The sequence below is a fragment of the Epinephelus fuscoguttatus genome, linkage group LG10, assembly GCF_011397635.1.
Source record: "Epinephelus fuscoguttatus linkage group LG10, E.fuscoguttatus.final_Chr_v1".
Taxonomy (NCBI): domain Eukaryota; kingdom Metazoa; phylum Chordata; class Actinopteri; order Perciformes; family Serranidae; genus Epinephelus; species Epinephelus fuscoguttatus.
The window spans coordinates 34063983-34080224 of NC_064761.1; the positions used below are offsets into that span (position 1 = coordinate 34063983).

At 40.5% G+C, this 16242-nt stretch overlaps 1 protein-coding gene across 5 annotated transcripts in view; it reads left to right on the forward strand.

The window, feature by feature from the left end:
- The window catches only part of tjp3 (tight junction protein 3), a 39072-nt gene that overhangs the window by 6599 nt on the left and 16231 nt on the right, over positions 1 to 16242 (forward strand). For 3 of the 5 annotated variants that reach the window (XM_049589060.1, XM_049589062.1, XM_049589058.1), the window contains exons 2-12: positions 6931 to 6987; positions 7597 to 7721; positions 10297 to 10399; positions 10494 to 10788; positions 10888 to 10991; positions 11098 to 11287; positions 11405 to 11480; positions 11964 to 12058; positions 13793 to 13883; positions 14382 to 14567; positions 14662 to 14765. In XM_049589060.1, the coding sequence (XP_049445017.1) occupies positions 6940 to 6987; positions 7597 to 7721; positions 10297 to 10399; positions 10494 to 10788; positions 10888 to 10991; positions 11098 to 11287; positions 11405 to 11480; positions 11964 to 12058; positions 13793 to 13883; positions 14382 to 14567; positions 14662 to 14765 (1417 nt within the window). In that variant the 5' untranslated portion in view covers positions 6931 to 6939. Of the gene's footprint in view, positions 1 to 943; positions 1234 to 6788; positions 6810 to 6930; positions 6988 to 7596; positions 7722 to 10296; positions 10400 to 10493; positions 10789 to 10887; positions 10992 to 11097; positions 11288 to 11404; positions 11481 to 11963; positions 12059 to 13792; positions 13884 to 14381; positions 14568 to 14661; positions 14766 to 16242 lie in introns of those variants that run through there. The other 2 variants (XM_049589059.1, XM_049589061.1) reach the window with 2 other exon arrangements.

The following is a 16242-nucleotide window of genomic DNA, read 5'->3' on the forward strand; positions in this document are numbered from 1 at the left end:
GTCTGAGAGCATTGTTGAGAGTTGAAAAATATTCTAAATCTAGCGTACACTTAAACTGCTTTCGTTTTTTTAGGTGGCTAAAATTCGTTTTGCTGTTGGCCCCATCCACAGCAGTACATTGCTTAGTTTACGTGGCAGTACTCTTGTCTGCTTCTCCAAACTGGGGGCGAGCCGACCGACACCTACTGTAGATAATACTCTGATTATGGATAAGTGCCTCATACAACCCCGCTTCAAACAATCCAAACTATCACTTTAAGCTTAAAAAGGTAAAATATACATTTAAAGTACGGACTGCAGTCACTGCATATCTGCTAACGTATACACTGATAACAGAAGAACGAGCTATCTGCCATGAACCTGGCCCACCCCTCCGTCAGCCTCATCATAAACACTCCAGTTCTTGGCTGCTTATCAATGCTGTTATTAATGATTGTCATTATGTTACATTTTATTGACTGGATGAAAATACATATAATTTGCAGCGTTGAAAATACGGCATGATGGATTGTAAGGGCATGTGTTTGTAGTTTTGCATGAGACGTGAGTGTTGCATTGCAAAATTCAGTGTAATTCCAGTTGATGGTTGGAATAAGCAGAGGCACAGTGTGTAGTTTTATTGTGTAGGAAAAAATGTGGTTCAGTGGGTCAACAGCTGATCAGATTTGCCTGTTGCTTCTTTCTGTGTACGCTTGTATTTCTAATGTCAATATCTGAAGCTGGCTCATATTCATCGCTGTAGACTCTCCTCGCTGTGATTACACTACCTGTCACATTTAAGATACTTCACTGCTGTGATATCTGTGCATGGGGGTTTCTGTATGAGGCAGTGCAGCTCCACCTTACGACCGCATATGTTAAAGGGCACTGGAGAGTGACTGAGAGTGGGCAAAGGTCTGGTGGGGGAGGAGCACTCCAGGTGAGGTCGCTCCTACATGTTTCTTTCTTTCTACTCTCCCTTCTGACAGAGACAGAAACACCACAGCTGCTCGTATTACAAATAATTTCACCAGGAGGAGATCAGGTTGCTTCTGGAGAGCAGCCACCATCCTCACAAAGCTGATCTGAGGTGGAAGTAACTGGAGTGGGGATCTGTGATTTGTGTTTTTGCCTTTGGTGTTGCCGTATGGAATATAAAGAGCTGGCTGTTCACTGAGCACCGGAGGCCACAGGTGTTTTTGTTGAGCGTAGACATCCCAGTGGGAAATGGAAGTGAGGTTCAAAGACCATGTGGTAAGTGGAGAGGGAGGAACACAAAGCATTATTGGTCTCACAGTATAGCAAAGCCTGAAAGTACTTAAAGCGTCGCTGTTGGAAATGAACAAAGGACGTAAACTGTTACTGATGTGTACAGAGCTCCAGCTAAATGTTCCCCAGAGCTGAAGGTGCAGGAGGGACAGGAAGGACTGCAGGTCATGGGCTCACACCAGGCTCACATCAGCAGACTGTGAATTACTTTATCTGTCTGGACCTTTGTCACCTTTTTTGGCTAAATTCAGATTTTGCAGAGCAACAATACAGTCAGAGGACTCAGTTTATTACAGCGTGATTCATTGAAATTCCCCCTTTGTGACTGAGATAAATGACTTTCAGTGCAGACAAGAATTGCTCTTTGTTTTTGGAAATCAAAACCTGATGGCTGACTGACTGGTAGCTCAGCCTGCCACAGTTACGTCTTGATGGACGATAGATTGTCCCAGAAACAATTGTAATAAACAATATTATTGTCATTTTAGGAGTAGTTTATGCCACTGATGTAATGATTAACATTATAGTGTAATAATGCAAATACAGCCTTTCAAGGGGCAATGAACTTTTAATTTTAGTAGGTAGTAAGAGCAAAACATGTCTCCGGCTTAGGTGCTGTGAAAAGGGGCTGCACCTATGTCTTACTCAGGTCCAGGTCCGTAAAAAGTCTTAAAATGTTAATGTTACAACAATAAGGCCTTAAAAGTCATTACATAGTCTTGACTAGACTGCTACTAGGGCTGCAACGATTAGTCGACTAATCGATGACTAATCGACTATTAAAATAATCGGTGACTATTTTAGTAGTCGACTAATCGGTTTGAGTCATTTTTCATAGAAAAGTACTATAAAAGTACCGCAAAATACTCTTATTGCAGCTTCTTAGGTTCAAATATTGGCAGCTTTACACACTCTCCCATGACGGTGAACTAAAACCCTTTGGTGTAAGTATGAAACAAGACATTAGATGACATAATTTTGGGGTTTGGGAGAGACAGACCGACATTTTTCAACATGTTAACACATTTTTCGATAAAATGATTAGTCGACTAATTGAAGAAATAATCGACAGATTAGTCGACAGTGAAAATAATCGTTAAACATTAAATGTTAAACATCATTAAACATTTTGTCTAATTTCATTTATCCATTTTTGAATTTCTTTTTGTGAAACTGAGTGAAGCCTTTCTACGTAAAAGTCCACATTTCTAATGTTACAAATCTTTTAAAAAACTGTAATGCTGTCATTTTATCTCATACTTGCACTTGCCTGTTGTCAGAATGTAGATTAACTTAACTTACTCCAATAACCATATTCCCACATAACACTTACCTCTGTACAAGACCACATATATACTACTTGCCTACAATGCTTAAATAAGTAAAACATGACTTGTACAAAAATCTGTCCTAAATTTGGTTAAAAAGTGTCTTGAACGGTTCTTAAAAGCATTCATTTTACCTGTAGACACCCTGAAATAAGTGTTGGAAAAACTCTGTCATTTATTCTGGCATCATGTTGTCTAAAATTTTGGTCTAAGGGCTGCTGGGAAACTACGCTTTCTTAGCACCCTTCTTTTTGTTCACCGATTTTCTGAATAAATTGACCTTTTTTTGGCATTGATCTCAGCCTGTGAACCTCTTCTGTGGCCTTCCAGCTCAGGTGAATTGGTGTGCAGCGGGTATTGTAATGTATGGAAACCCAAGGGAAAAATCGTATGATACATGGACGTGACCTCGATCATTTTGCTGACATCTAACAAGTCAATAACGTAATAATCATGACAGGCCTTCTGAAAGCATGACTGCTGTCTGCATGTTTTCCGTCTTCACCTTCAGTAGTGGATGAATATTGAATACAGCAATAGTTGCAACAGTGTTTGGACAATGTTTTGCCCCTCAGTTTTCTTTTGACGGACATGTTTGCTCTTTTCTTATCATTTGATTCAGTCATTACCTCTGCACATTCTGGTTTATGATCTTTTTCTTACTCATTTACTCTTGTTGGTCTGTTGTTCACCACAGCTTCAAAGACTCTCTGCGAACAAGCTGCTGTTTGCTTTATCTGCCACTGATTTGAGATTTTGAATTGACAGATGTGGGTTTCTAATTCAGCTTTTCCACTTCCACAGTTGTGAGTTCTGTTTCTCTCTGTTTGACTCCATAGCCGTAACTATCTGCAGTGAAACTACAGTATCAAACATTAACCCCATCAGGTTTCAGTGTCAATTTAGATTAAGAAAACCCTCAGCTAGCTTTTATTTGGGCGATCAGCTCAGTTGCTGTGTTTTTCTTTCCCCCCTCTGGTTTATGATTAACGTGGACAAACAAGCGGCCCACTGTTCACAGGTCACACACTGTACACCTGCGCTCGTGGTTGCCTCCACCAGCGTGTCTGAGATTTTTGTGGTGATCATATGTGAGATATGTATTTTCTGTCGAACTAAGATTGACTTCAGGATCAGTGAATTTATGTGGTGTGTCATTTTTCAGCAGTGTGTTTGGGTGTGACACGACGTTGGATATTTGGCTGTGGATGTTTGTGCTCACTAACTTTGTTAATGTTGCAGTGCTGGTGTTGCAACATGTCACTGCCTTGTATGGGTTGTGTGACCTGCATATTCTCCCCGAGTGTTTGAACAAACCCAAAACTGTTTTTATCACCTGACTACAACAGCATATCTCTGTGTCCCTGACTAGAGTAGCTGGCTTTACCCGTTCTCACAGTAACTCAGCAGCACTGTGACTGTTTGACTCTATGATACACAGTCTACAACCAGCTGGCGCTTTGTTTCAGTTTTGAAAAGAGACAAGAGTATGTGGAAAATGATAAACATGAGAGGCAAGGCGAGTTTGCTGTGTTAATAAGTGGCTTGTATCAAACCCATAGACTGTGTAAATAGTGGCGGTAGCTACCGTGACGTCACCCATTGATTTGTAGACTCACGTTTTGAAGCCTCGAGTCTGGCATTTCACCTGTTGCCACCTTGGTTTTTTGGTGCCAGAAGTGACCATATTTGGATGAGAGGGTGGAGCTGTGGAGGAGCGAGGGTGGATGTGAGTCAGTCCTGGCACACAGCCTGTCACTCAAGCAGCCCTGCCCTCAAATATGCGTAACTTTGGGCCTTAATGAAAATGTGAAACAGGGAGTTATAGAAAAGTTCACCCTCTGTACAGTTGTGATGAATGTTGGAATTAACCCTAGAGCTCAAAACTGTTTTTGTACCAGGCTGTAAACATGTTTATTTCTGCTGTAAAGTTGGACATTTTAACATCAGCCTCTATGGGGAGCTACTCTGTTTTGGAGCCAGCCTCCAGTGGTCATTCGATGAACTGCAGTTTTTGGCACTTCTGTGTTGGCGTCATTTTTTAGCCCTGGAGGTTACTGCTTGGTTTCTCCTGCTCACCAGAAATGTGGGCTTTTCTTTCAGGCGTGCATCTCTACCACACAGCCTTTCAAACTTTTGGCGACTTGGTTTGTGTACAGCGTATCCACGACGACCGTAGACAGGCAAGAAGCCATGTGGCTTCATTTTTCAGCCTCTGAGGGTGCTGCTTAGTTTAAACCTTGTTATCAAAATAATATGGGTTTTTTGTTGTTTTGTTTTTTTTGACAGAGATGTTTTGCAAAGATTTCTTTGTATTAATAGATGCTCAAATTACAGTGCAGGAGAAAAAATGTGTGAGGTTCCCATTGGTGCATTTAAATATTATTTGAAAAACTAAAAGTAAAAGGACAAAGATACTTATCCAAAAACATAAGAAAAAAAGGCAAATAACAAAAACCAAACCAAAATAAACAAACAACAACAAATAAATGAAATATGAGGATACTTTTTCCTTAAGTGTATATACAGAGAGGATGTACTAAAACTAAACCTTAGGGACATTTTGACATACAGGCATAAGTTAATGAATTCACAAATGGATCAGAAATGATCAAAGTTAACTGTCGATTAATCTTTTTTTAAATTATTTTCTCGATTAATTGATTAGTTGATTGGGTTTTAAAATGTCAGAAGATAGTGAAACATATCAATTGTTGTTTCCCAAAGCCCACAGTGACATCCTCTCGTTTTGTCCACAACCCAAAGATATTCAAATTACTGTCACAGACGAGTGAATAAATCAGAAAATACTCACATTTAAGAAGCTGGAATCAGAGATTTTCGATATATATATTTTTTTTTAAATTACACAAACCAATTAATTGATTTATCTTCTTTTAAATTACTTAGCGATAAGGTGTCCACTAGTTCACCTGGTAGAGTAGGCGCCCCATACAAAAACTATGTCCTTGCTGCAGTGGCTGCAGGTTCAATTCCAACTCCGGCCCTTTGCTGCATGCCACCCCCTCTCTCTTCCCATTTCACAGACGTTCCTATCTAATAAACAGCGAGTCCAGCTTCCTTATTGCCTCCAGAAAGAGTTTCCAGTAACTGATGACCAAAGTGTCTTTATAGAAATCACTTACAGTTTAGAAAACGTCAACAGTCATCAAATCAAGTGCAGGACTGAGAGCTTGACTGTCCACAGTGGCTCTACTATTTCAGCCTCCAGGGCCGAGTGATCTGACTGACTGTTTACAGTCAAGGGTCAAATGGAGAAATGTGCTGTATAGATCAGGCACAACGTGTCTGTGTCACTGTGAGAGGAAATATGTTTCTGTGCAAAGCTGCAGAGATTAACAGTCGGTCAGTTAAAAATAATTAAAATAATTGGCAACTGTTTTGACAGTGGAATAATCTTTTTTTTTTTTTTTTAAGATGCCAAATATTTTCTGGTTCCAGCTTGTCAAATTTTAAAGGAATACTTTACCCACAAACCAATCATTTTGGATATCAATTACACGCCCAATGTTACCTTAAATTTATGAAGAGAACTATGGTTTTCGTGCACGTCTCCACAGTGAACAAAGAATCTAAAAATGGAGAAAGGTCTTGAGCAATTGCAGTAAAGGGGGTCTGTGTTTAATAACAGCAAAAATCAGTTTACAAACACTTAAACTTCTTTTATTCCAATTCATCAAGAATTTTCTCTGTTTTTGGATTTTTTGTTCACTGTGGAGACATACAAGAAAACCATAGCTCTCTTCATGAAAAAAATGATTTAATTTTAAATTATTTATATTTATTTATAGACGTTTGAAAATGTCACCTTGGACTGTGGTAAATCATAATGGCCGTTCTTTAAATATTTTTTGACATTTTATAGGCCAAACGATTTATTGGTGAATCGTGAAGATAATTGTCAGATTAATCGAGAATTAAAATCATCCTGAGATGCTGCCCTACTTTCCTCTATACAATGTTCCTCTGTGTGTATGCTCACTGAACAAGCCCCGGGTGTTATATGCTATCAGCACTACAGGGACTTGGGAGCGTACACACACACACACACACACACACACACACACACACACACACACACACTCTCAGACACAGCAGGTAGCCCCTCCTCCATACCGGTCAGGCAGGATTGAGACAGGTGAGAGCATGTTGAGATCAGGTTGAGCCGTACACACACTCTTCCTGCTTGGCTCAGGCTCTACTCTCCTACCTGTAAGGACCTGGATTACAGATTAAGATTACTTATTTATAATTGATATAGTCGAAAAAGATAAGAAATATTCCTTTGCTGAAGCATACATTTATAATCATTATTGTGTTTTTTTCCTTTCAGAAACCAGGTATGGAGGAGCTAACGATATGGGAGCAACATACAATAACGCTGAACAAAGTAAGTGGTTGTTTTTTTAAATATTTAATATATGACATGTGTGAAATTATTTGCATTTCAGACATGGAGGTGTCGGGAGTTATGATGACAACATGGGTGTGTTATCCTATGTCACATGTATTAAAAAAAAATTAAATTCTCAAGGACCTAAAGTAAATTAGGAGTTCAGACTTATCTTTGGTGCATCCGTGGTGTTTTTCTGTGCTGAGTGGCCGCAGAAACACAGAAGTGAAAGTCGATGCTGGATGTGTGGCACAGAGGCACCTTCACTATTGTTAATGCGGGTATTGTACAAGTGCTGTAGTGCGGGGGTGGTTGAGCTGGACCGTGCCTCAGACCTCTCAGTTTCACAGCAGAGGCTCCAGAAGGAATTCACAGGGACACACCCTGCTGCACCCCACAGCACCAGCTGCCTCCTCAGCGTCCTGCCTCAGACTGAGCGCCGCTGGAATGTGTTCTTCCTCCCTCTGTGTCTCTCTACACATGCTCACACTCACACTTACTCTCCTGCATTCCCTCTCATCATCTGTGTCACTCTTTCATTTCCCTACTGTAATTTTCTGTCCGTCTAAAACCTTCTCTTAAAATCTCATTCTCTCATAATGGCAGGATCCCAAGATGGGGTTTGGCTTTGCCATTTCAGGAGGCAAGGATAAGCCTCACCCAGACAACGGGGATACAGCTGTGGTGGTGTCAGATGTGCTGCCAAATGGACCGGCCTTGGGACGCCTGTTGTAAGTTGACCACCATCCTCCTGACGTGACTCTTACTTTTAAAGCTTGGCTGTTTATATGCAAAACACATGACGTCCTGTCTCCATACACGTGTCAACATACTTGAAAAGGTTCATTTGAAGGTTGGATGTTTGAATAATAATAATGAAGTTTATTTGTGTTGCACTTATCAAACCCAGCATTACAAAGTGCTTTACAACAAACACAACAATAAAATACACAGTGATGTTTGAATAACCAGACAGGCATGAGGAGGAAAAAGGAATGAACTTGAAAACAATAAATATGATAAAATAAAATACACTATTCAGGATTTTCCTATACAAAACAATATATAGACTCAGAAGTAGTCCATCTAAGTCAACAGTTATGACCCTCTAGAAGTGTGTGATGGTTGATTTCTCTGCAGAGAATCTTGTATTTTCTTATAGCGCCCAGGTGACGTTGGGACTTTATAAAAAGAGAGTGACCAGGCGTCTCATTTATAAACATTGCATACGCACAAAACGAGGCCTGAAAGAGGCGTACGCCACCTCCCATGGAAAAGTTATGATGTATAAAAACAGATTTCATGGGAGAAAACTTTGACCCATGCTTACGAACATTTTGGGGACAGGAAATTTGCGACGCAGTGAGGTGGAAGCCTGATTGTAGAAATTGTAGAATATTTCTTGGTGCACGCCATTTTTGTCTTCTGCCCGTACATACATTTTTAGTGTGGATCCTACGCACTTTTTTAAAGACTGTAGGATCCATATATCCAAGAGGAAGCTACAGAAATCATGGACACATTGCCAATAAAAATACAAATATAGTAAAACGTCAATCCACTATTGGCTTTTACTTTTGATACTGTTTACAAACTGTCACCAACAGTCTCTGCATAGTACACATTCAAGTGCAATATCAACAGCGTGATGCATTTTAACACTCCTTACGAATGAAAATAAACCAGAAAAAAGGAGAAATCATACGAAAGCCTTTCAATAAACAAGTGATTTAAAAAGAAGATACTGATGTAACAAGCCAGAGTTCCTCAGGCAAGTTGTTCCACAGCTAAGGAGCCCCAACAGCAAACGCTCGGTCCCCTTTAGTCTTTATATAGTGGGAGGTGAAACGGGCAGCAGGTCCGTTCCTGAGGAGCTCAGACTGTGCACTTGTTGGTAAGCGGGCAGCAGTTCAGATATATATTCTGGAGCCAGGCCATGAAGGGTACGTTTGGTATTTTTCAACATGAACCCTGTTTTTCACGTTTTTGTGTCTAAGTGACTAATGGGAACAGTGATTTTTGAAACTGGTCCAGTATTGAGCACAAGCAAAACAGGCTTAAATGTGACCACTCATGTACACACCATCAATATATGTCCAATAAATGTGCTTGTTTTTGGCACATACATGTTCAGATTATTATTTTATGTGTCGTACAACATTTCAGAAAGATCCCTGCAGACGTAGATCCTTTTTGTAAAAGAGTAAGATCCTTTTTGTTTCACCAGAAACAGCCCTGAAATTCTTATCACCAGACCCACCAGACTCCATTTAAACAGTTAATTTTATCACCCTAAAACACACTTCATCCAAAGTTAACAGAAAAAAAAATACACAGAAGCCATCTTGGTTTCATCTTTCCACTGTTCCAACAATCACCAACTGGTTTAATTGAAATAAACCTTTAATTCACCCAGTTAGATGTGAAAATATTCAAATTCAGATTCAGACGACTTTATTAATCCCACCAGGGGCAATTAGTTTGAGCAGCTTGCCTTGCACACACACACACTATAACATAACATACAGTAACATGTAGACACATAAATAAATGAGTAATAAAATAAAAACAGGAATAAAATTTATGCCAAGATGTCCACTGGAATAACGGAATCTATAAATATAAGAAAGTTAATAGACTTATTATCAATAAAAGAGATTAATCTAAATTAAAGACAATTTAAAAGACAAAAAGAGGGAATAAAATAATTTGAATACAGGTTAGCTTTACAAGCAGATAAAGCGTAACGATGCCCTGACGGCAACAGAGAAAATTCACCTCCGAGAACACGTCCAGAAATAGCTAAAAAAGTTGTGGAAGATTTGTTGATAGCAAAAACTGGTCAAATCCCGTTGTATCACTCGTGTGATGTTAAAGCAGAGCAAATATGCAGCACTGTATACACTAAGACTGCTGTTTAATGGAGTCTGGTACAATTTTGGGGGTTTTCCTGGTGAACAAAAAGGATTTCACTCTTAAACAAGAAGGCCTATCTCTGTGAGGATCCTTATCATAATGTTGTTAGACACTTACAATAATAATCTGAGCCTGTCAGTGGCAAAAACAAGCACTTTTAGTGGACAGAAATTGAGAGTGGTTGCATTGCAGCCTGTTGTCTCGCTCAATACTGGACCAGTTTTAGAAGTTATTGTTTGCATTATGCGCTTACAAATAACAGCATGAAAAAACAGGGTTCAGGTTGTAAAATACTGTACTTACCCTTTATTAATAAGTAAAATCAATCCTAAAACCAAAGGACCCTCCAACAGAACCAGACTCACCTGTGTGTTTTCTTGTCCTCTGCAGCTACAAAGACCAAATCGTCATGGTCAACGGAGTGTCTATGGACAACGTCCACTCTAACTTCACCATCCAGACCCTCAAGTCATGTGGCAAGACTGCAGACATAGTAAGTGCAGAGGAAGCACCAACCGAAACACCTAAATAACCACTGCCCACCTGTGTTTCTAAATCTCTTGCCATCTCCATCTTCCTCTCTCCAGACAGTGAAACGCCCTCGAAAGATTCAGATCCCTGCAACCACCAGACCAACACGGGCCGCTTCCCATTCCAACCTGCTGGACCCGGAGCCCCCCAGGCGAACACGGCGCTACTCCGACGGCAGCGACAACAGAGACTCCAACCGCTACCGCTACCGCGCGCGCAGCTCCTCGCCCGACCGCAATGGGCATGGGAACACACTACCGCTGATGTCGTCAGGGTACAAGAGACTGCCTCATCAGGACGTTGTAGAGAAACCCATCAAAACTACGCTAGTTAAAAAGAGACTCACAGATGGTAGGACTCCAGAAATTAGTTAGTCAGTTTGCCCTGATAAAAACCATGAGGTGAGTATTGATGTCTGACTGGGTTGTTGTTGTTTACCTCTCTCTGCAGAGTACGGATTGAAGCTGGGCAGTCAGATCTTCATCAAGCACATGACGGAAACAGGCCTGGCTGCAAAGGAAGGAACACTGCAGGAGGGAGACCTCATCCTCAAGGTGAACATTAACATTTGGATGATTAAACTACACTCAGAAAACTCTTAAGCCAACACAAACAGATCACTTTAAGTCACGATTTAAATGATTTTCCTTCCTCGACCAGATCAACGGGATGACGACTGAGAATCTATCCCTGCTGGAGACGAAGCACCTGGTGGAGAAGAGCAGGGGCAAACTGACCATGACGGTCCTCAGGGACGACCGCAAGTTCCTGGTCAGCATCCCAGAGGTGGAGGACAGCCCGCCCAACAGTGAGGACGGACGCCGGCGGGACAGCAGCTCTGAACTAGAGGGTGAGGGATGGAGGACAGTTAAAGCACCTCTGAATTATATTGTGTAAGAGACAGGACAACGACACGAATGAGAGAAAATAAATGGACTAAGTGAAGTTGTTTTCTGTTTCTAATCAGACATTTCAGACCTTGATGACGACATCCCCCCTCACAGAACGTCCCGTCACCCCCACAGAGAGAAACGGACACGCAGGTACACACAACACCCACCCCACCACCAAAACTAATAAACATAAAGATGAAGCAGTAGTTGTTATCTCGTAGTAGTTCAGCGTAGTTTCTTACTCTGTCATTTCATGGGTGGGGATTAATCTCGGTCTGTCTGCCAAAACAAAAAACTTGTCTCACCACTGACACACTAGTTTCATTATGTAGCTACCAGGCAGTTTGATTTCTGTTTTGTAGGTGATCATTAGCTTGTTTGTCACTCACTCTACATGCCCAACCCTCATCATGTTTCAGATCTGTGGAGAGTGAGCCAAAGGGTGGTGACGCAGTGATAGTGATATGATATAAAATGTTTCAGCTGCAGGTTGTGATGCTACAGATTGGGAAATGACATGTATCAACAAAGTACTTTGCTCTTTTAGCTCCTAATGTAAAATCAGAATTAATGTTTTAAGGATAAAGGCACTGATCTTTGATCTACTGTATCTTTTGTCTTTCTACCCAAAAGGAGAGCTGAACCTCCTCCACCCAAGTCTCGGGATTCATCACCGCTGCGCTCAACCTTGACTCGGCCTCCCATGAAGAGCTACGCCCATCGCAGAGGTCAGTCCTGCTGAGAATCAATGGTGGTAGCTTTTAGATATATTAACAGACAGCCTTTTAAAAGAAACATGAATATTTTAGGAGTGCGATATTTAGGGATGGGAATCAAGAACCAATTACAAGTTGTCTGATCAATCGGATTTGTATGCCTTTGCACTTATTAATTCCTTTTCTGACAGTTGCACATTGCAAAACAATGACTATGTTTATATGCACAAGTATTCTGTTTTTTGCCTTATTCTGAAAAAGACAGTGTTTCTACTAAGCTGTTTACATGGCTAATGAAAATGAGTATTCCACTAATATTCCCATTTACATTCAGCCTCCGATTAACGTCCTCTAACGTGACGATTATCACATCAAAACAGCTGAATAGTTCAATTCAATCAATCCATCAATCAATTTTATTTCTAAAGCCCAATATCACAAATCACAATTTGCCTCCGAGGGCTTTACAGCATACGACATCCCTCTGTCCTTTGGACCCTCACAGCAGAGAGAGTGTGTGTGTGAGTGTGTGTGAGTGTGTGAGAGTGTGTGAGAGTGTGTGAGAGTGTGTCAGACAGACAGACAGACAGACAGACAGACAGTGGCCGGTGTATTATAGGGGGTCCTCCAGCAGACTAAGCCTAAGTTGGAGCCACTTGTGCTGTTTTGCTTCATTGCATCAAATCAGGAGCCTCCGTTTTTCATTTCTTCAACTACTGTCTTGAAAATGTTTGCGCTTCGGTGCTGCTATATAAGCGTAAATCAAGAAATGTGGGCTTTTCTTTCGGCCATGCTTCTCTACACCAGCCTTGCACACTGTTGCTGAAGTGGTTTGCGTACAACGTTTCCATGACCACTTACAGAGCTGACAGTAGGAAGAAGCCGTGTGTCTTGAACTGCGGTGAAAACCCAAACTGAGACACATGTTCCGAATGCATAATGATATTAAAACATGAATAATACCGGCATATCACACATCTTAATGTGAAAGTGCTAAATTCAGAAAATCCAGGTGGAATATGCTGTTTACATGACCCGTATCAAACTCAGAATATTGTCATATTTAGAATAATAGTGAAATATTAGTGTGCCTGGAAACGTGCCCAGTGGCATCACACTCATGTGTCTACACTGCTGAGAAGTCAAGGTGGAAAGGAATAAACGGTCCAAAGATTGGCTTCATTTCACTTAGGAAGGATGACAACAGTGGTGCTTGTAATGTTTGTAGAAGTATGATTTCAGGTAAGGGTGGAAACAACAGCAATATGTTGAAACACCTTTCTCACCAACATGGGCTTAAAGTCCAGGAATGCCATGTCTTTGACACTCTACGAACGAGTGCCACTGCTTCCCAGCTGAGGCTAAACATCCTTTTACTAACATTATAGTAATATTAACGTCACCACAGTGGAGTTTTTGCACACCTGAGTCATGTGCATGTCTTTTTCTTCTTTGTCTCTACACTGGGTGTTCAGACTCAGAGATAATGAAGCAGTTACGTTGACTCTGAAAACCTGTGCAGGCCTACTTTTATTTCCACACAGAAAACTGATCGGGAATCAATAAGAGAATTGGTGAAGAATTGGACCAGTAAGAAAAATTCATAATAGAGATGGTTTAAAAAAAAATCTTGGCAGTTCCCATCCCTGGCAGTATTAAGTTGAGCTGTGATTTAATATTATATGAGCAAAGGTTTGTTGCTTCCGTAGCTACTTGAACTCATAATGTTTGTTGTTGTCTCTTCAGCTCCATCTGAGTCGGAGTCGGACCGCAGTGCCTCTCCGCCTCCTGCCAGGAGAGACAGTCCAGACATGAGGGATCACTCCAACAAATACAAGTCAGCTCAGTTTCATTATTGTTTAATGAATCAAACTCTGTGTTTGGGTATCACGTGTGTGCTATGTGTTTAGATTTCAGATGTGTAGACGAATGTTTATTTATAGTGTTGAACAGATGATTTACTACACAGTGAGTTCCCAAACATCCAGTGAAATCTAAGAATCACGAGTTATTATTCTCATGGTTCTGTCAGGCAGTATAACCAAGGTTATTATTATATTTTATCACCTTGCACAAACCACAAATCAAAATCTATTTACATGCAAATAAGACAGAGGTCAGGCTCTATTCTGAGAGAGCATGCAGAGTTTTCTTTCTGTACGCCTGCATTTGAATCTGACAGTCATCTGCTCAGCTGTGGAAACATTTAGACATTTAGTTTATTTCAGTTTTAGTTGTAGTCTAATCTTTAAATAAATTACTTTAGATTGAATGGAAGAACTGTCTGGAGTTCTTATTATTATCGCTGAAATATTTTGATTTGCTCTCTCTCCAGAAGTCTGTCTGGTATGTCCACCCTCCCCAACCCTCGGTCCTCTCCCCTTGTCCCCAACTGGAACACCTCTCGAGCCTCCTCCAATGCCTCACGGCCGCCTCGCAGGCCGGTGTCGGAGTCAGACTCTGACCGCAGCGCTTCCCCTCCGCGGCGCAGAGAGAGCCCCCGTCCAGACAGCAGATACAAGTAAGGACGACGCTTTATTTAGCTCCAAGCTTCAGGTGTTACAGTGTACACCATGAATATTTATTTCATTTTTGTCACACTTCTCCCCCCACAGAGTGCTTCCTGATGTTCCCCTGCCAGGGCTGAGAGCTTCCCCCATCACTGTCCGCCAGGAGCCACCAAGGAGGGTCAACTCTCCCGTCAGAGTCCCACCCCCAGGTCAGAACCCAGACACATACGTGGGAAAAACAAAAACAATCCAACTTCCATGCGCTGTTCAACATCCTGGACTTTGTCTGACACCTCTCTGACAATATTTGCTTTGAATATTTGCTGAGCAGGTGTCAGCGGTCAAATAAAGCTAAAGCCAGTGCAAACATGAGAGGTGCACTGTGCAGTAGTTTTAAACAGTGGTGGAAATAATCAATAACCTTCGTTTGTGGCAGTGTGTTTTTTTTGTTTTGTACTCGTAAAGGAAGCCAGCAGTTTGTCTATGACACGTGATGTAGTGACACACGTATAACAAGCAGTGTGGAGACAGGAGCTGGAAATGATCTCGTTATTTATGTAAACATGTTAAAGGGTCAGGTCATCTGAATCATTAAAACATGTTTGATTTAAAGCAGTGGTGGAAAGTAACTGAGTACATTTATTTAAATATGGTGGTGTACAGTTTTTAGGTACTTGTACTTGAGTATTTCTATGTTGTGCTATTTTATTCTTCTCTACTACATCATTTTCATTTTCATTTTATTTGTTCCGCTCATGTCCTTAACGCAGCAATCAAAGAATCAAAGTCACAATCCAAAAAAAATAAAAAATAAAAATTCTAATACACGTTTCATGACCGAGAAGGAGCAGGGAGAAGAAAACAATCTTATTTTACCTGCCCCTCTCTCAAAACACAAATAATCATAATAAATAGATGGTCTGTCAGTTACACTTAATAACCAATACTTACAGAAACCTCAGAAAGAAACATAAATAAATGAATAAACAAACAGAAGAATCGGAAGCCATACACAATGTCCCCTTCGACAAGGGAACAGCTGCTACACTACAACTCCATATAGTCTAATTGTTCTTTCTTTATTCATTTTCTTAAACTGAAAAATATTGAGACAACCCTTTAAATCATTCTGTAAAGAATTCCACAGTTTAACGCCCACCACTGAAATACACATCTGTTTTAATGTAGCCATCATCTCAGAGGGAAATATTGTCCTTCCTTCTCCACTACATGTATCTGATAATTTAAGTTACCAGCTACTCTGCAGATTCAGATTATTTAAACAAAATATAAAACAACTAATAAATTATGATGTGATATTATATTGTATCTATGTAGCAAATATTTTTGTACTTTTACACAAGTAAAGTTTTAAATGCAGGACTGTTACTTACAGCAAAATATTTTTTACACTGTAGTATGGCTATTTTTACTATTTTTCTAAAACTGATTGAATGGATTCAAAATGTCTCTAAAATTAATTTTGAAAAGATATATCAAACATAAACTCTCAAACTGATGTTTGTAGCTTCCTCTTGGATTCCTGCTGTTTACAGTCTGGCACCTGGTCGGTACCTTTTTATAAAGCCCTGACCTCACCTGAGTGCTGTGGGGGTACACGCCCATAAACGTCCTGAACACAGAAAATACAAAGAAAATAAGAAAATACAGACAGAAGGAAGAGTC